Genomic DNA, 22,293 nt, shown 5'->3' on the forward strand with positions numbered 1-22,293 from the left:
TAACTTCTGTGGGATTTGTAATGAATCAAGGGCAAGGTTTAAAGTAAATTTCAAGTTTAATTTTAACTTATAATTAAATACTCACAATACTCTCTCTATACTCTCTCTATTACTTCGTTCGCTCCAGCTCGCAATTCTCACAAGAGACAAAAGACAAAAGACGCTTTTCCTCATGCATCCTTCCTAATATACTAATCACTCACTCACATTCTCACATACACGGATTTTGCGGTTATCACCTCTAATATCTCGCTCTCGCTCTTATTTTCATTCGCACTCCTTTCACTCGCTCTCTCGGTCACTCACTCTTTCGGTCACTCACCTGTCGCTTGTTTATGTTTCGAATGACCCACAGCTGATCGGTAGTTCTAACGACAGCTAGTGTTGGTGTTCCTTTTATCATTACGCAACACTTTTATAATTTGGTATGGACCGTAATACTTCGCTGCTAGTTTAGAGCCGGGTGCAGTTTGTGTTCTTTTTATAGCGACTAGATCCCCGCTGTGGTACAAATTTGGATGTTTCGATGATGTGGTACAAATTTGGATGACATACGCATCGGAACGCCGAATAACAATTGAAATGGGGTAGTGCCCGTGCTCCTACTTGGTGTAGCATTCAGATATTTTTGGCATACTTCTAGATATTTAAACCATTATTTCGTGTTCGATGTAGATAGTTTTGATAGCATTGGAATAAGAGTGCGATTCACTCGCTCCACTTGTCCATTTGCCCTGGGAACACCTGTCGTTATCAAAACGTGCTGAATGTTTTCATCTTTGCAATATACTTCAAATTCTCGCGAGGTGAATGCTGTTCCGCGATCTGAAATGATTCGTCTAAGATTGCCAAATATGTCTGCCTGTTTCCTTAATCTAGTGATTACTTCCGCTGTTGTTGTAGAACGAGTCGCATATAACCACACGAATTTCGCAAATGCATCGACTACTACTAAAACGTGTTGATAATTCTTTTTGGTCGACGGTAAGGGGCCTATATGGTCAATATGGTACGTATCGAGTGGAACTGTTCCCTTATCGATCATATTTAGAAAACCTTCTTGTTTCCCGTGTTTTCTCTCCGATAAGATGCAGCTGATGCAATTTCGTATGACTTTCTCAATGATCGCGCGCATATTCGGAAACCAATACTCACGTTTTAACAAGCTTTCAGTCTTAGCTGCCGAAAAGTGTCCTATCTCGTGTGCCTGCCTAATTATCTGGGGTTGCATTGTTTTGGGTAATATTAATTGTACTTCGCCTGCCTCTTCTTTATATAATAAACCGTTTCGCACCACGTATCCTTCGCGTTGGCCACGACTCGCCACCTCAAAGAAATTTTTTAACGTCGCGTCGCTATGCTGTGCTTTTCGCAAATTACTTTTTTTCTGTTATCAGCGATTATTCGCCAGACCAGACGTTGACATAGAATAACACTGGAATTTTCTCTTACTTTCAATGAATTGTAATTTATTATAATAATTATTATCAATAAACAACTAATTAGATCGATCATAGTTCAAAAAGGAACTATATAGAAGTTAATTCAGTGCCTCCTACATTTTGTTAATTAGAAATCTATTTTATATTTAAATCTTTCGGAATTTCGAATACTACGCTTTCGCTTCAAAATTGGAGCTAATTTATTCAAAGTAATAATACTTTAAGACGTAAAAGATGTATAATATTTAATCCGAGTCAAATTGAGTAGGTTCTATGAATATTCTGTGAATTACACGTAAATCGATTCAGTTCAAGAATCGTTACTCGGTCGCGGATTTGCACGTTCATCAGTTGTAAATGGGCATTGTTTACAACTGAAAATTTAATCGTCTACAGTGATCATCGCCGCGGTGACGTCTGCGCATTAGCGTAAATTAACGATTCGTCGAGCTGCATCTCTATGTGACACGCATACGTATAGTACTACAAATATTTATTGCGTCGCTCTCAAATTTGAGTAGCTCTCATGATTTCGTTGACGAATGGGAACAATACAGACGTTTTATCGATTCACAATACGATTGCTAAAATGATTCGTGTTCGACTTAATTAGGTTAGGATAACGAGTTAAATATTTCTGGAATAAATAGCTGCTGCAATTAATTGTAGAATGCTAATAATACTTCGATTATAGATAACAATGCGTTTGATATGCGAATGATGCAACGAATGTTTTCGAAATTGCGTACGTATAAAAACCTATTTATACGTGAGAACCCTACCAAGTATAATATTTATAATAAATCTATTTGAATATGGGTGCGTATTGAAAATAATGTTCCCATGCTTGTGCACCAAGTGTAATATTTATAATAAATCTATTTGAATATAGATGATGATATAATTTTGTTCTTGATATAATTAACTTTGTAAATTTGTATGATACGCCATGATAATTAAATTATACAGGTCACTCCCAGAATCTAATTAATTTTTACTTATTGTTTCGACTTTTTATTTTCTCTTCGTTCAATTTTAATACTCAATTCAAAAATTAGAAATTTGAAATATGCTTCACCATGTTTCAAATATGAAGCAGTTGAATTTAATATCAAATATAACACGAAGCAACTAATTGTCAATCACAATGTCACAATTTCCCATTATTTGTAAGATTTCACGTAATCATATGTCACTAATCATCAACGGAAATTATCGTACTAATAGCCCACAAATAAACACTTCCAAAAACTTCCAAAGAAACATTTTCAAAATACAAATATTTCTTTAATAACGTTCGAACAAAGCTGCTTATTAAACTGAAGAGTCCATACATATGAAAATTAGTATTATTAACCAGTTAACTGCGTTTGACGAGTATACACGTCATCGTAAAGCTTTAAATGACACTAATTCTTTCAACGATGAATCCTTTATTTCTTCGCATAAATATGACGAGTGTACGTTTTATTTTTTGATTTTACTGCGCGCAAAACGAGAGACTTTTCAAACAAAATTCCACAATTAACAAGTTAACGAAGAAGTAGAGTTTCTTTTCAAATCCTAGAAATTACAGTCTGCAGGGAATTGAAATGTGTATTGCGGATATTACTAATTTCTCGAAGTGTTTGATATTTCAGTGAGACGTTATCAGCGGCTCGGATGAGCGATGCGAAACGAGTAAGAAAAAGGGCGGGAGGAAGGAGGAAGATGCCAAAGTATTCCCTCCCGATGCTCGTTTGCCTTTAAGCTCACGTTTGTAGCGCGACGAGTAATTTCATGGTCGGCGATTTTATGCGTTAACGTCATCTGGAACGTGCAATAACGACGAAGATACAGGTGTTCCTGTCAACTCTTGTCAATCGGGGTGTAACGACACCCGGAAAAGATGGCGGCGACGCGACGCGTTCTGAAAATCACTGGCGCCGCCTGGTCAAACGAGGAAATCCATTCCGGATTCTTTTTAACCTCTTGCACTACAATATCGTGTCAGACTCGTGGTGAAGATTTCGAATGGAATTTAACAAGCATAAATAATATTCAATCTGTTTGAATGCAAATTATATATTATTTCTCTGTTATCAACAATTATACCTTAGAGCACACGTTGACATAGAATAAGACTGGAATTTTCTCTTATTTTCAATATATTATTAATAATAACGTAGTTAGATCGATCACAGTTCAGAAAGAAATCATAGGACAAAAAGTTTGAATCGACTTTGATACGGTTGATAGAAAATACTCGGAAACAATGTGGAAGGCAGAAAGGAGGAAACAATTCTTTGTGCGTACTAACAGACTACAGATTTTTGGAAATGAAATAGGAAGGTGTAGCAACAAATTCTATTCGTTTGAACTATTAATTTGTACGTACATGAATTTCTAGGTGAAGAAAAGAATATTCTTGTCGAATAATAATTGTCCGAACATGTGACTAGATAATAGTGTAATTTAAAAATTGTTTATATTATTGAGTAATTAATAATGGTTACTATTTAATTATATTTATCTTTTTCGAGAACAACATAAATAATGCATACGTGGAATACAAGAAATTTATGCAATTTTCGATGATAAACTGGCAAATAATAATGAAATTTAATAGCAAGTTTAATATAAATAAATATGTAACGAGATGTAAATCAATTTACTTTCGGACAACCAGGTTCGCTATAAATCCGAAAATTAAAGTCTTATCAAACACACGAGGTAAATATAAAATCATACGGAGCCACGACATCGACTGTCGACGTATTAATTGCGAAATATTCTATGAAAATTCAATTAGAACGTTGAAAGCCAGGTGAACAATAATTTATATTCGAACTTTCGATGTTAAATTGTCGAGAACATCGGGAACTCGGTTAACAGTAATTAGGAAAAGTTCATTAACCGCGGGTGTGAACAGGTTAGAAATTTTAGCCAACGTCTAATGAAGATTTATTTCGCGGAGTTTAAACCCGGTCGATTAATCGGTGCGCGGAGATTCGGAACAGTTCCGAGATAAACGTTCCGGGTTTATTCGGTCGCCGTCGCTCGACTCGGGACGCGCGATGATTACAGGGATCAACCGAGGGGAGAAAGCTGGGAACTCGCATTCTTCCTCGGCGAAGTTTATTTAATTCGACGGAGGACGGGCGGAACTTCCACAGTTTTCCGCAGGCGCGTCCAAATCAAAAGCCGCAACAAATCGACGATTTCGATCCGTCCAGTTTTCCGGGACTTGTTCCGCTGGAAAATGCTGCGAGCCCTTTGTTACCTTCGCTCGGAGAAAATTAACAACGGAAATGCCTTTGATCTTCGGGTGAGAGCCGCGACGTTGTTTTCCAACCCGTTTTTCTATTCACCAGATTTCCGGTAGCGCGCGCGATTCGGCGATGCAGTCGGGCGAATGGAATCGATGCGTTTGTTAAGCTTTCCAATTTATTCCGTGTGTATTCAACGTTCTTTTTTTGGTGACTTTTAAGAAAATTATTCAACTTTTACTGTTTAAGAAATGGAATTATCGAAGAGAATTAACACTAGAATTACCGAGCAGTTAAATGGACTTTTAGAAATTCCTTTACAGAAACTTCAAGAGTGCATCTATCGAAACTTTAATTGATTTATAATTCAGTTCGAATCAATTTTTTTAATAACTTCTCAGAGAAACATCTGTTAGTTTTTTAATAATTGCAAAATAAAGAAATCGGGAACGGATTATTGTGAGCCGTTCGGTAGTTTTAGTGTTAATTACTGTGGAATATTTGAAGGAAAAGCGTTGTTACGTAAATGCATGGAATAATTGAAAATCGATGTGATTTTATGTGGAAATATATATAAAAAAATATTAAAGAAAAGATATGTATATTTTTTACACGTTTTATATTATTCTTTTTTTTAATGCTTTAATACTTTTCAAACGTCTTCCATTTTCGTGTACTCGTATTATAAATTGTGACCCTTTTGTGTTATATTTAAAAGCATATCTTTAATCACTTTAAAGCATGTATTCGTATACTGAAAATTATTGATTTTTACGTTGCCACATATGTGAAATGAAATGTAATATTTTTACCAGTGACTGCTGTTCTAAGTTTAATTTTTTTCCAGCATTTATTAGATCAATATAATTTTAACCGCCGACTATTTCGTTTGTAAATGTTACGGTTTTCCCATGGTAATGATTTATAGCACAATTCGCAATACTCGCTGCACTAATTTATCGGCGCTCTTATATTTTCATGCGGAAATCGTTGAAGTAGTACGAGAATTCAGCTGATTCGCTTAGAATAACCCTTTAACTTTAGAATTCATGTTATTTGAATCTTTTTTAAATTCTAATGTTGATTCATCTGCAGGCCTATATTTCAAACTGTATTACACTCTCTATTTTCTTCCTGCATTATGTATGCTACATTTGTTTCCGTGTACAAACAGACGAATGAAGCATCGCGATTCAGTTTGGAATTGCATGCCGCGCAAGGGAAAACAAAATAAAATTCACAAATAAAACACGAAATACTTAGAATTCCATTCATTTAATGGATGCACGAATAAAAAAATTTGCAACGTCATACTATGCTCTGATACATCATAGTATTACATTTTTTCCATAACGTTTTCAAGATTTACACAAAATTAAAAAGAAAATCAGTTATATTCACACTAACTACCAAGTAAATCTGCAAAACACATATTTACCCACTTCGCATCCAACGAATAATCTGAGAAATGCCCCCAATAAAATCCCCTATCATCAAACTAGCAAAGAACGCTACTAAAGTTCATTCGATTAAAATTCAAGAACGTGTTTCGAGTGGCAATAAATCGCGTGGTAATAAATCATCCCCCGACAATCAAGCAAAAACGCGCATCCGAAAATTAATACAAAATTGACGAGCGAGTCTCGTATAAAAAACGAATAACGCACCGAAGATTATATACTACAGATCAAGAACCGCCCAAATTTATTGCCGAGAAACAATGGGAATATTAAATTTCCAGAGTGTACCATGTTTTCATCGCGGATCGAACAACGTATGCCCAAACGGCAATTTATCCTCCATAAATAATCCGCTTTATAAGAATTGATAAAAACCGGGGCTCCTCATCGAATCAGTTTGTTAAAGGACCTATTAACTTGCGTTTGATACAACCGCGACTAAAAAGCATTAAGCGGCATCCTTTCGAGAGTTTCAACTGACTCTTTTTATGCTCCTCTTCCTCCCTTCTCGAACCAGACGACAGTCGGTTGTATGTAGGTAACATCAGCTTCGATTCGAATTGAACCGAATCGAATCGGTCAAAAGAGAAACTACGAGAGGCTAACGGAGAGAGTTCTTTATCAATTCAGCCCCGCGACTAGAAGTCGTCGAAAGCTGTAGCTTCGCGGGCGAAACGGAACGAACGAATAAACGTTACCGATGGAAAACAGATCGCGCAGTTAACTTTGAACTGTAAGGAAAAATTTCGCGGAGGACGCGCGCGTTCGTGCCCGGTCTTTTAACTTCTCCGCGCTTTGTTCCCCTTTCCCTGTTCCCAGACGCGGCCGCGCCCGTATTTATTGGAAGTCTCGACGGCTGCGTGTAAAGAGAGCCAGGCTTCAAAATGAGTTGGCCCGTGTACTTAAAAGCTGGGAGCCGAGCGAATGCGAGAAAGAATCGCGAAAGTGATAGCCACTTCTCCTCCGGTTTTCCCGTTCCAGAAGTTTCCCCGGTTACAAATAGTCGAGATAATTAAAGGCCGTTGTCGAACTTTCATGGGTAGAGTTACATTTTGTATGTTATATTTAACTGCCGTGATAATGATACACTCCTGGCGCGGAACGTCGGGTCGCGGTGTCTCGTGGAATAAGTTGATGGTGCTTGATACGTTGCCATTTATTCTTATTCTTGTTAGTGGATTTCTTTGATCAATATTTACGTTGGTTTTTTTAGAACGGCTTGATGGTGAGTTATGTTAATGCAGAGGGAATATTTGAAGCATTCGCGTTGTGTTTTGGTGAAGTTTCGAAGGTTGAGTAGTAGACCTTTGGAAATAATGCACTTGTTCTTTGTTAGATTTCATACTTTCGAAAACAGCGAAATAAGCAAGATAAATCAGCAAACAGTGGAATATTAGAAAATTATTGGCTATCCCTAAATTATTCGTGTCTTAAAATCATTTCATTTAATTTTTACAATAGAGGAATTTGGCTCAGTAGTAATTCACCATTCTCTTCAATTTTGTTCTTGACACGAAAATGTGAACCCTTTGCCAAAATTATGTAGTTATAATTGTAATAATCACCACATGTATAAAACAAGAACGTATCTATAAAACGGAATATTGGCTAAATGCGGAGAAAACATCGATAAGACGTATAATACAACAAAGCATAGTGGAGCTTTCTGAATTAATTGTAACAACATTAACTGAGATCCGTTTCTTTTCTTTTCGTATATATATATTTCCTTACGCCGACATTGTGTCGTGTAACAGAACCGTTTCACCATTATCATTACCGGCGCTTATTATTCGTATATCAGACATGAACGTCTGAATGTAATTAACTTGAAGCACGAAGCGCCTTACAGGTGCGCTAGGCTGGAACGCTTTCTGAATCGCGGTACGAAATCAAGAACCACGAACCACGCCGTGAATCATTGGTATCGAGTCACGGTCGTAGTAAAAACGGCCGAAGAATGACGAGTCATGCGATGGCTAATCGAGATACACGTGTGTACGCGTTCACGTGTCATAGCCAATAACAACATCGGCCGGAAGATCGAGCGATACTTTAACGAGAGTACTTTCGTGATAAACTATTTAGCATGGTTGGAAGGTTGTGGGCGATAGACCGTTTAACTGGGTACATCTAAATGCAATGTCTGCACATGGTCGCTTATGTATATCTGACCGCGGCAATAGACGCCGACATTGCATACTGGGTGGCGCGATCGTTACGGGTCTATTTTTAGGGACGGGGAGGCGCATGTACGCCACGGACGTCTGTTCATAGAATTTTACTCGTAAGGACACCTTATCTTTAAGTTTATTAGGTTACCACATTATTAGATTGTTAATTTACTGGAATATCAGATTCGTAGATTATCAGATAACCAGATCATCAGATTATTAGATTAACAGTTTATCATATCACTAGATTACTAGATTTTCAGGTTACCAGATTACTATATTACTAGCTTACTAGTTTTTGAGGTTATCAGATTACTAGATTACTAGATTACCAGTTTACCGGATTACTAGATTATCAGTTTAAAAATTTAGCAGATTATCAGATTAACAGTTTACCATATTACCAGTTTATCAGATTACTGGATTACTGGATTACTGGATTACTGGATTACTGGATTACTAGATTACGAGATTACTAATTTAAGCTGTTTCAGAAAATCTATACTTTCATAGAATCACTTGTATATTCATATTTATTTATATTTTTTATTTTCCAGTTGCACACGAGGGAAACTATAATATAGCAAAAAATATTAATCAGTCACGCGTTCGTATAAGTAATCGTAGTATATGAATTTGAGCGAGGAGCACGATAAAAATTGTCCTATATACGGGTATCAAAGGCTGACGGGGAAGCAGCGGACGTAGCTGATACGATTTGCGACGTATAAAACACAAAATGCAACCGAAATTCGCACCGGATTGTAGTCAACAAAAACCACGAGGCGAGCGCGGAAACTTTTTTAAAATTCCGAACGGTTCCACTGGATAAAACTCGTACAAAAACCGGCTCTTAAACCACAGCATTATCAGTCCCGCCTCAATTTTCTGCAGATTCACGTGTGGAGCTCCGCTGAATGAAACCACTCTTCTTTCCCAAAATGAATGGAAGTTTAATTTGCATCGACCAGCTCGTGAACTTTATTAATACGATTCAAACAAGAATGGAAATGCAGTACATGCAGAAACACGTTTAGTATTTGTAAAGGTCTAAAAGTCGATAATCTATTTACAATAATAAATTAATAACGAGCCAAATAACACATAATTATCCTGTAAAAATAATAAATAAATATATAGTTGTCTTCTAAATGAAAGCATGTATGTTGAAGCAACGCACACAGCTACGTTCAGCTAGTACTAAAATAACCGTGTCCGTCAAAATGACGGGTTTCAGTTTTTTAATTTCACAATTATTAGTATCTTAACACGTTGACTGACAAGGTAAATTAGAGATTTCCGAATTCAGAAGCCAATTTGAATCAATCATATTATATGATTCTTAAAGTTTCTATGAGACAACGAAGAACAAAGTCATTTGAAAAATAAGTAGTTTCACTTCAATAATCAATATACGAAGAAACCGACATAAATCCTATTATTAAAATTTTTATAATGATTACATCTTAATCATGTTAAATGCACGGTTGTTCTAGGGTTAACTGGTCAACGATACAAGCGTTGTAAATCGACGCACTCTTCGCTTCTGTAGTAGCTCTACTATAAACCTATCTTAAGGTCAAGACTATCTACATCGCGTTTATTCTGTTGAACTATATATTTCCATACAACTTAAGTTCACGAGTGTGAAGCACGCTGCGACACGTGTCGAATACTCGTGTAGTCCTGACCTTACACGCGGCGTGCCGCGCATTTTCTGTGTTGAAATATTAACCGTATATTCCAGTGCAATTGACACAAGTATTCAACTGCCTGTCACAGCGTGTTTCACGCTCGTGAACTTAGTTGCATTAGAATATACCGCTTTTAGATCAGCAGAAAAAATGCGGTTTGTCATACGCCGCGTGAAAGTTGTTGTGCAGTCCTAACCTAAGAAAATAATGAAAATGAAATAAACACTAGAATTATTACACTTGTAAAAATGACGAGCTTCAGTTTTTTTCCAACATCCGAAACGATTTAAAAAATAAATAGTTCCATTTGAATACTACAACGAATATAAAAAGAAGCCATTAAAAATCTAGTGTCACAGTTTTTATAAGAATTACATATTAAGCCTTTGTAGACGAAGATTCTCTAGAGTGTATAAAATCTTCTGCAAATTCTGCCAAATTATATCGAATGCTTAAATCATTTTACTGCAATTTGGTGTCATAAACATGAAAGTTTGATCCCGTCAAAATATTGACATTCGCCTACAAAGGGTTAATCACACGAAACGCTCGGTAGCTCTAGTGTTAACCAGTTTACTGTATTTGACGAGCATTACATCATCTTAAACCTTGAAGTGGTACTAATTTTTTTAACGATAAATTCTCTATTTTTTCAAATAAATCTGTAATTCTTCTTTGTTTTACTTTGATTTACCATTAAAATATACCCTAGGTGCATACCGCTTATGTTTAACGAATACACGCTTCATTTTTTAATTTTATTACGCGCAGAACAAGAGATTTTCCAAACAAAATTCTACAGTTAACATTAAAGCTACCGAACGAGTCAAACTTCCCACTTCAGAATGTTTATTTTGCAAGTATTTAGATTACGAAAGCGTTTCTGCGGGTGATTTCAAATTAAATTTGCGCATTTGTACAGATAAAAGACTAGAAGTCTATTATTCTAATTTTTATAAGAAATTGGAAATGAATCACTCGAATTGCTCGGTAGTTTTAGTGTTAACAGGTTAAAGCAATAAAAATCGTCCCGGTCTAACGCGGTAATCTTGGCCACCCAGTACGTGGACAGAGCAATACATAGAAAGAGACAGTACATAACATCGGGAAGCGGAAGAGGGTGGCTTCGGGTCTGCGACCCCTTACGGAGGTAGGTACGGTAGCCCAGGTTAGCTGGCTACGCTCCAAAACACCGTGCCGTACGCCCCCTATCTGGCATCTCGTAGCAGCTTGGCTCGCGGAGAAGCCCGCGCGATATTGCTTCGTGCCCGCTTACCCCCGGCAATGTAACCCGTATTATCTACCCTTACATCCGGCCTGTCGTTCCCCGTCGAAATTTAGGGACCGTTCGAGTCGATCGTCATTAGGGAACGCCGGGGATGCTCTTTCGCCTCACCTCGTCCGCCTCGAATCCCGTGGCCGCGCTAACTAACAGCCGGTTAATTAAGAAGGGAGGCACGCGATTGCGTATTAAGCCCGGCCAAGAGCCACCGGGGTAATAACCGAACGTCAGCAGCCTCCGCGCTCGGAACCGGGTAGTAGCGAGACACTGTCCTGCTAACGATAGGTTCGTTAAACTTAACCGTGAACTAGTTACCGTCGTATTATTTATACTGAACGGGAGTCGCGGAGCCGATATTATTGGGTCCGCGCTGGCTACCGTATTTGCTGCCCCACCGCCGTCGCACACCAATATCCCTCGTAACGGATACGGGGTATCTATGACTGGCGGAGCGTCACGACGCATCGAGGTATCTGCTCGATCTGAACGGGCAAAAGTCCATTTTAGCACATTGTTCACCGGTCACGAGTTAACTCGCACTTTCATGCCAAAACGTCGGTAACTAGTCACTAGTTAATTTGTGCTTCCAATGAATCAACTATATCAATTTTTGAAACGCAGGGAAATGTAGATTATTGCGAAAATTCAAAGTTGTATAGAAGATATGTCCAAAGTTTCATGTCTATTTATAACACGAATAATTCTGTCACAGATCAGGATGCGTCCCGACATTCGTTCAAGCTCAGATGCATGCAATAAGGCTTCGAGATGATCCGAAAATAAAAACATTCGTATACGTGCGCCTTTTCGTTCTATTCTAAGTTTTTCTATTTTTCCTATTGTAGAATTATATACTTCAATCAAACGACTTATTCACAATGATGATAGAATATAATGCGTAATTGTACTTGTATTTGGCGGAAGATTATGTAATTACTGGAATGGAATTTAATGTCGGATTTAGCTACGATCATACGGGGTTAATAGTTTCACTTCGCAAAAAATAATGCGAAAGGGACGGAAATCCTATACAAGTTATTTCTTTCAATTATTCTCTCCGGGACACTTTTATAACTAATAAACGTCGTGCAATAATAAAAATCCGCCGTCCAATAATAATAACTCACCTCAGCCGACGTTTTCTAAACGGAAGATTGAAAAACAAGAAAACTGGATTGACTAAACTGTGGAACACGCGGTGTAAAAAATATGCGTCTGCCGAACATTACCAACCGCGAAATTTACTCCGGCAATCGTGAAAACAACCTCCGTGCAAAAGATTTCTTATCCCAATAAATTCTTCTTATCCCGAATCAATTAAAAAAACGTCCCCAACCGTTTCCAACGATAGACTTTCACTGGCCTGGTATCACGCAATCCGTTGCGATCGCAAACCAGTTCGAGCGAAGTGGAAATTCGCGGTGAAGTGACTACCGTAAAATACAGAATTAGCCACGTATATGAAAAAAATTTCGTTTCCCATGCCCCTGATCGCAGATAGTAGCCGACTGTTACGGCAATGCAGTCGAACTTCGATTATCCGATTTAATTGGCCGACTAACAGTCCAGCTACACGAAAACCCGAAGAGAAATTTTTCAAAGTATATTCAAAAAGTATACAGGTTGTAAATGTCAACTTCAAGTTTTTCTAAGGGAAGAAAGTTACCTGACATTACGTTGTATGTTATGTTATAGTGATCTCATTCCTCAATATTATCAGTATCACGGATCACTACTGTTATTGACGACTACTTGCAAATTGAAAGTTGCACTTGAACTGTATTCTACAGGATAAGAACACAAATAGAAAACTCTTCAATCTTGGCACTTAGAGTTTCTTCAAAAATTGTTCACTTGTAACATTCGATTGCAAGTATTCTTAGGTATAATCGAAGAATCTAAATTATTAAGCGCCAATTAACACAAAATTTTGAACAATTTAACAACGGTTGTGAATTCGACCAAATCAAAAATCATAAGTTTACAAACATTATGTGATTGCGACTAAAACACCCATTAACGATATTATAAATACGAGTTAACCTTTTAACTATGGTGGGACTAGCCGCGAAGCTATACCTCTGTACGGCAAGGTTTGGCACGGTCTGCGTATCATAAATGTAGCACGGCGATTTGAGACTAACAGAATTTTCCAGCATACAATTACGTTAAATTAGACTATAATGCACTGCTACCGATGACAGAGAAAGAATTGAGGCTCCATATAGGCTTACCATTCAAAATGATGATATACGCGAAAGCCACTGTAATGGCATATAATTATCTAAAAGGTTAAACAGTTTATTAACCCTTTGCGCTCGAGAGGTGACTCTCAGTCACCACTCAATTTGATACAGCAAAACTATGAAGTAGAATATTTAGTATTCGAAATGAAACTTTGTATTACTATGTGAAACATTTAACTAAAATAGCTTTGTTGCTTAATTCATCTGTGAACTATCGTTAAATTAGTTTCAAACAGTGTCGCCTGTATCTCGTCGAAAAATGTTGAATATTTCCAGTGAGAAACTTTCAAGCGCAAAGGGTTAATTTATGCGTGGCTCATAACAATCCGTTTTTCTCCAATGAGACTGAGGGTAGCTAAAAGGTTGAACACCTCTGATATAGATCGTAAAAAATAGCGACTCGGCTAATCGAGGTTCTATTGTAATTAATATGCACGTAGGTGAACAGCTAGGCTAGTGCACCGTGCCTGACAAGGGACGCCGCTATCTTCGTGATATTGGCCGGGTACTCGAGCCGATAGATACAATACCACCATTTTCGCGAAGATACTGTCCCGTACGTTACGTACGGGCCGGCGAACATCCGGCGGGGGTTATAATATAAATATCCTTTATCGATGCCGGAGAAAGGGGATATCGGAAAGATTTTAGCTGAAACGCGTTATTCCGCGCCATTTAGGAATCTCTTGGCTACCGGGCTGTAAATCCAAACTGTCTTTAAACAATAAAATCTTAGTTTATAAGTGTATTATAAAATCAATACGGGTTCATGGGGCACGATTCCGGGGTTGCAGCTCGAATACAAAAGTTATAGAGTACTGGAGTTGAAATTATTATGTGCAATAAGTGATTCGTACTGGCACGTCTCGAGGACTAGGTTCTTTACTGTAAGCTTAAAATCAGATTTATAGGTGATGAAGGATTTATCGTTTGGATACATGATAAATTATAATTGATGTAATTAACACTTCGCGGACGAGAATTTTTCAAACCTTTAAAAACACTTTTCATAAAAGGTTTAATTATGTAGTGAAGTTTTAAATACCAGGTAAAAAGAAAACCATGTGACCAATTTCTCATTACTCGAATAATTATATTATTCATTAGCAGCCATGGATTTTAGATTTGACAGCTTGGAATCGTGATTATTGCGACATTCAACTGCGAAGGGTTAAAGCAGTGGGGATTACGAAAATAAGCTGATTGTAGAAGCGAACAATCTGTTAAATGGAATGAGAAGGCTAAAGAGACAATAGCTAATTTATTTATTACGTGACTCTGGTCACGTCGATTATTGTTTTAATTCCTTTTCATTCAATTTCAAAGATTGGATTTTAAAATGGAGAAAATGTAGGAATCTCGCTAGAAACCCTTTGCGGTTCTATACCTAGACACACTGGACATTCAATTTCGTTCCAAGAGCTACATATTTTAGCAGTTTTTGTTACAATCATTCGTAGCATTACAGTAATGTCATACAATAATAATGTCAGTGCTTGTAAAACGTTCTCAAACAAACGATTACAGTGATATATCAAATGATAGTTGAATAAAGCAACATCAATGTAAGTTCCAAAGTAAAAAACTTTGAACATTTCCGACTGCAGAGGGTCAATTTATTAGCCCAAGTTATCTGGCTTAACAACTGACCTGTCACTTCCAGAGGTACTTAGAAACGTGCGTATGCCCGGAGCGCTTACTGCCGATACGAATACGCTCGGTTTGTACCATTGAATAGGCCCTGACGGATTGCATAATTAAATTACAATTAGGTAATTATGAGGCTGACGCGCCGACGTTTACGGCGCATTGTGCATTGTAATAATCAGCGCCGACCTGCGATTAACAATTCGGAACCGCTGTATCCCGGTGAATCCCGACATCCCGGTTTAAACTGACCCTCGAATTGCTGATCGCTAATGTTATCCGCGTGGTTTGATTGCACTGGGTAATCGAGTAGACAAGTATCAGGTCTTGTAAAAATTGATGTTGTTTTTGAAGTTATTCTATAATAGTCTAAAGAATATAGCAGAATACACAATTTTGAAATTTTGTCACATTGTATTGTAAAAAGTGGCTAGTGCTCGTTCATTTCTAATAAATAAATAACTTAAAACCATTTTACATGTATAGAACGTGTGAAGTTAACAATGGAAATTATGTTATAGGTTCGTTTTTATTCATCTCTGAGATAAATAATTTCAAAAGTGTACCAAAACAATGATATTAATTAATACTGAGACTGATACCAACGGTCGGCATTAGGAATACGGGAATTATTCAATGAGTTTCCTCAGGTTATGGTTAAACATTCAGTGACTTGGCAGAAATACTGATTGTATCACGACGATTTTAAATAGTGACGTATGAGTTTGATCTTGTAGTTGATCTCTTCCGGTTGATCTCTGATGAGTACTTGTTAAAAAGTTCTGTGAAGCTTTGTAACAAATCGAAATCAGTAAAATCTCTAAAATTTTATTAAAAATATGTTTCTCGAAATTGGATTAATTTGGCGAGAACAGATAATAAATTGGGATAATGATAGATACAAGGGATCATGTAATATTAATGAAAATAAGCGTATTTGTATTTGTACAAGGAACATTAAGTAGATAACTAAAGATTTTATTTAAAATTTTCAGAGATAGAAATTCGAAAAATATTCGATATGAACTTTTAATCAATATTTCGTATCTCACATTAGTTTGAAATACAACGTCTATTTTTTAATTATTTACAGTTCCCCGTTTTTTATTTTCCTGATATATTCATATATCTATATATTCGTCTGATATGTTTTTCTGAATACTGAAATTAGTTAAATTATGCAATGATTGCATCAATTTGATATTTTTTTCGTAACATTTATTTGCATTTTTCTGTGTATCCGAGAAAGATAGGATTTCCGCCCATCACTTTCAGAGCTGTTCACACTCTCAAAACATAAACACCAATGGTTGCAGAAAATATGTATTAAATATTTTTTTATTCTTTAACGTTCTGCAGATTTTTATCGTTACCCCCGCGATATACTGGATGATGCCATAAATCAGGTGGTGTGCCAAGTTATTGTATAAATGGTACACACTTGCTACATACCTGAGGGGCTATCAACGAAAACATAGCAATAAACATTATTAAAAGTATGACAAATAAAATTTTTTTAATCACTTTTCATTATTAACGTTTTGTAAATTATTGTAAATAAGCTAATAAATATAAATAACCCCATGAATTTAGTCTTCGTCAGTACACTTATAAAACACTGTTAATCCCATACAATATCGAGTCAGACTCGTAATGAAGATTTTATATTACATTAAATAAATACGTATACTATCTAATTTACATTAGTCCAAGGTACAAACATATAATAATCTATTTGATGATTATGTATAATTAATCTATACAATAAGTATATTCCTATTTAAAATTTTTTAAAATTATATATACCTACTTACATACAGTATGAACATAGAATTTGTCACAGAAAAACAATTACAAATTAAATCATTCTAACAAACATAATTACTGAAGAAATAACAAAGCAAAGAATTAGAACAATATTCTTTAAATTTATTATTTTTGCTAATCGTAAGAAACCGGGCATTATTTCCGTCATTTTACTTATGTATCTACAGCCAAAATACCCTATAAAATAAGGTTATGTTACAGTTCTTTCCCAAAAGTTCGTATCTATCACTGTTTAGGGTACTAGTTTATTTGTCAGAATGATATACAATCGCGGCCGTCCATGAATTGTAAACTATTTAACTTGATATCGATGAGAAATCAGTTTCTCGTTTTTCATTGCAGGTTTGGCGACCGTGTGAAAACAGGAATCCGCGTTTGCCGCGTTCCCGTGTCCTGCGGGAGGGAAAAAAATTCGCAGGCTGCGCGAAACTTTATAAACGTCCACCGCATCGGAACGCAGGCACGAATTCCCAACGAGGAAAATTATCGGCATCGATCCAACGGCGAAAACGTGCGACTTGGACTTGTATTAATTCCCTGCCGTCTGTTTTCCCAGAATAAGTTTTCCCATTTTTACATTCCCAGTTCGAGGAGTAATTAATACGAAATACCGACTAAAAATACAAATTTCTGAGTGCCATTTGTTTGCAATAAATTAAGCTCCCTTTACAGAACAAGTTAACTCTTTGTAATATCGTGTCAGATACATCGAGAGCATTTCAAATGGAATGTAATTAATCTAAAAGTCATTTCATTTTGTTCGAACTCAAATGAAATATTCCTCTGTTAATAATTCTGCTAATAGCTACTGCGATTTATATTTCCTTTAAAAATTAATTTACATGTGTTTGTGAAAATATCGTCAAATTCTTGCAATTTTTATTTGTAAATCATTCTGACATCGAGTTACATTTTCAACACAAAAATGTATGTATTAAATGTTTAATAAGAGAACATTAATAACTTTCTAATTATCCACGCAAAGTTAAATCTTCATTCGATACGATATATTTCTTTCAGAATGCAATTTTAGTCGAACACGATTTCAAGTTTTCAAGCTGTAGCGTAGCCAATCAATTTGAATTATTTTAGATACATTATACATAACAATTAGTACTAACTTTGTATACATATGTCGTTGAGAAATGAAATGTTAGATGAAAAGATATTGAATCTAAAAACAACGAAAAGGAGTTTAACTACTTTCATACAGAAGTTTATATGAATTGTACGCATTGATTGATTCATTGGTATCTTCCGAATTCTTATTGATTAGCAAAAGGGCAGACAGGAAGAATATGTGAAATAAAAGATTCGAACGAAACATTTGACTTCTTTTGGCGAAACTTCACGGAAATTCTATCTTCGATTCAAATATTTCTGTTCGTACCGAGATTTAATTAAAAGTTGCGACATCGATTGCTGGAAAAATGTCAGTGCGACGTTTCAAAGCGGCGTTTTCAAAATTCATCTGGACCACCGCCGCAAAACCGGTGAAAACAAGTATGGGGAGGCAATAAGGCGAGTACGGATTACATTGACCAACGTTTCACGGAAACAAACACGTGGCGCCGCAATATCGGCGTTACAATGAAAAACTCATTTGCAAAGAGAAAAAAAATTCGACAGAGAAGATTAATACGAGAACTCGAGCGACGCTGCGATTTTTCTCGTTCCTGTTCCATTGTTTTAATAGTCGATTTACAGCTCGAATTATTTGCAATTTAAAAGAGTTAAAGATCATGTTAACCGACGAGAAATTAGTTCCGTTGAACTTATGATGAAGTGATTACTTCGTGCGATCGTATAATTAATTTGACATATAGGTTTTGTTTATAGCAACGTTGGAAAAGAAGTTCAGGAATTGTATAAGGTGTCCTGTGATTTACATACAAAAGACAACAGACATTTTTCTGAGAAATGATTAAAGAAAATGATTTAGTAATACTCAAACTGAATCGTAAATTAATTAAAGTCTTAATAAATACGGGGGAATTTCAAAACTTCAATTTCATTGTTCGGTAGCTTTAGTGTTAAGGAAGCTGATCCTCGATCAATTCACCGTCAGAAACCTCGTTCATTCAGTGAATATCCAACCAGAAGAGCACAATTACAAATACCGGTAGCAACATCACGCCACGTTGATTTCACGGTATCCACTTACCGTATTTCCCTCAAAAAATAAGTTATATTCTCTCCATTTCATTATTCTTCTCTCGTGAACATTCGATTGCGCCGCGCGCAATAAACACGGTGCCACTATCATTAACAGCGCGACTTCCAAATGATTTTACAAGGGGAAAAAAGAGTAAATACCGGTCGAATCGTAAAATAATTCAGACGATTTAACGCGGTGAAACGTGATCCGCCATTTCGAAAGCCATAAATCACGCGACTCGCAGCCAGCGATTGTTACGAAAGGCACGGCTGAAACCGGAACGACACTAAAGTCCATCCGCGAGTGTTCGTATCGATTATATTTTTCCGTCGGGATGAACCGTTCTCGTATGACTGATACATTAGCGTTCCCTGATAAACTGGAAACGCAGTCGCGGCCCCGGCGTTCGCATGAACGCGAACGGAATCAAGATAATGCGTGCGCCGCGCCGCGCCGGATGTCCAAGCACGAGTAATAATAATCAGATATAAAACGCGAGCCTCGGAGACCGGTGACTGCGTTAATAGGATCATTACAACGAATCGTCCCCGCGAGCCGTGTGTAATCTTCGGGCATTATTTTGACCGGTGATCGACACCCAATTAATTTTTTCAATCGGATCCTCTTCATTAACGGCCGATCGGCCGTGAACGGACATAAACAAACGAAATCCCCGGGAACCGGCCGCGACAATTCGGAAACGCGCGGGGACCATATCGCAGCGAATAAATTGCGACTGTAAATCCACGATTATGGGTCGGTCTATCTGCGGCAATGAAAAACCGATTGTGTTTGCTGGACGATTAATGCGCCGCGGACCTCTTAGTTCGTATTTCCCATGCTTCGTCCCATGTTGACCGCTATATACCCGTAAAACCCGCTCGATTAATTAACGCTTCGACGGTCGGAGCTTTTCGAGAGTTTGACGCGGCGATATTTTTTAAAAGACTTTTTGGAAGCAGGCCGGAAACTGGATTATTTTTATTTTGTATTGTATGAAACAGTGATAACGGTTTTTATTTGTTTTATTATTGAAGTGGCCGGATTACAGTGGTACACGGAAATATTTAAAACGCGATGTAGACTGGAAGTGAATATAGAACTTTCGGAATGATAAATATTTGGGAATTTTTGTATGGTATTTAAAATCTGGTGCGGACCAGAAGTGCATACAGAATTTTCGGGAAGTTAAATATTTTGAAATTTTTTTGCATCTGCACGGGGTGTACATGCTTATTACGTTTATAAACTTTATTGATTAACATCTGTGTTTGAAATACCTTCGTGGACCAGTGTATTTAAAAGATTCTTTTTAACGATACCGATCGTTAGTATTAAATTAATTAATATATTTACTCACCTATATTGAACCTCTAACTTGACACTAGGAAGCATATAAATTTGTTAGTGTGCAATCGTTCTTTTACATACCTGTAACAGAAAAAGAGAATGCTATTATTAATTTGTGTTTGTCAAAAAAGACATGTTTCTTATAATCCTATAAAGTGTTGTTTTATATTTAATCATTATTCAAGTACGTTAGTTTATTCAAACTATTACACTTGTTGCTAAAGTTCATATCTAAGCAAATTTAATCTGCTTCATGAATGTATTAATTATTGAGTTTCAAATGTCAATCGATCTACCATATAAAAGTCATATTTCACTATTGCTGCAGGTAATTTCACTTCGATATTAAAATTCCTTTTAAAAGGGACCATAATTATAGTCACTTTCCTCTGAAACTGAAATACGAGCAAAGATTTATTATTGCGAGCATTTATTGCGCGTCTTTTTCTATTGTTTCTAGAAAAAAATCTGCAGATGTTCCTTCGCATATACGCACCTCAAAAATTAGCGCTTCGAAAACAGAGAATTAATCTCCATATTTACATAATTGCATCAATCAAAATCGACCCAAGCTTCTACAATTATAAAATTCAATGTTTATCAGATTGATATAAATCCGGTATTGGAAAGGATTTGAACCATCGCGTCGTCATTGAAACGACTGGCGCGGAATACGCATCAGTGCCGGCGAATGTGTTAAACTAGAAATAATAAATAAGAACAAGGGAAGAGACAGAAACGAATGATCGTATCGCGAAAAGTTTGGAACGGGGTCGACGACTTTCGTCACCGCGTAATATTTGCGGCGGTATATTGTGTGAATTCGGCCCGATGACGGCGCACATAAGTTAACGAAGTTCGAAGTTTGTAACCGAGCCAACTGTGCCGGCCGATTTGCCGAATAAATTGGGATTATTCTATCATTCTGTCCGGCGATAACTCTCCCATAAAAAAAGAGGATCCATCGGCCAGTATCACGACACATTTAATAAACGCGTTGTTCCAGATTAAAAAGGGGAATTAAATTTATTACGCGCCATACTTCATTTGGCAGCAGACGATAAATAAAATATATTCATCGTGAGCCATTCGGAAATTTAAATCGGCGAAGGATAATAACAATGATGATAATAATAATCGTCTATCGAATGACAGCCGCATTTAATAAGAAAATACGACTAAATGTCAACGGGTGCACCTGACATTTATCAATTCCGTCCTGATTATTTTTCATCTCTTAGTGTTATATGAAGAGTATGTAAATTTTATTACTGTTTCGAACATAAAATGAGAATTGAAAAGACTATGGTAGAATGTTCCTAATTTACAGCTTTTCTTGAAGTATCTATAGGTACGTGTCAGAGGCATGTTGAAAGTCGATTATCTTACATCCACTTAATTTCTCATGTAGATTCACTTCCCTTTGGCTGATGCTACGATTTCTCTCTGTGCATTTAAACATGCATTACATTATCATAACTAGACTGAAAATCTGCATGCAAATTCAAATATCCAAGAACACTATTATAAAAATAGGATCACGACAGGAAACAGTTCTTCCTAAGAAATCTTACAAAAAGCTCTACACTCTGGATATTTTCCTTTCACTTTGTATTTGTTTCGTGATTACGCTTTCAAATCTCCCATAAACGCATAAAAATCCATGATCAATTTATAACAGCAAATATAAAATTGTCCCATTTTGCGGACCATCTTGCAGCATGCAGAATACGCAGCTTTCGCTACGTACGTTTTTAAGCATTCA

At 36.7% G+C, this 22,293-nt stretch overlaps 1 protein-coding gene across 6 annotated transcripts in view; it reads right to left on the reverse strand.

Annotated features, from left to right (window-relative positions):
- The window catches only part of LOC116433372 (semaphorin-1A), a 635,674-nt gene that overhangs the window by 168,813 nt on the left and 444,568 nt on the right, over positions 1–22,293 (reverse strand). The window contains exon 1 of one of the 6 annotated variants that reach the window (XM_031991368.2): positions 19,185–19,535. The exons of the other annotated variants lie outside the window; for them this stretch is intronic. Coding sequence (XP_031847228.1) covers positions 19,185–19,286 — 102 coding nt within the window. The 5' untranslated portion in view covers positions 19,287–19,535. Of the gene's footprint in view, positions 1–19,184; positions 19,536–22,293 lie in introns of those variants that run through there. 6 annotated transcript variants of the gene reach the window in all.

The sequence above is a fragment of the Nomia melanderi genome, chromosome 6 (genome assembly GCF_051020985.1).
Source record: "Nomia melanderi isolate GNS246 chromosome 6, iyNomMela1, whole genome shotgun sequence".
Lineage (NCBI taxonomy): Eukaryota > Metazoa > Arthropoda > Insecta > Hymenoptera > Halictidae > Nomia > Nomia melanderi.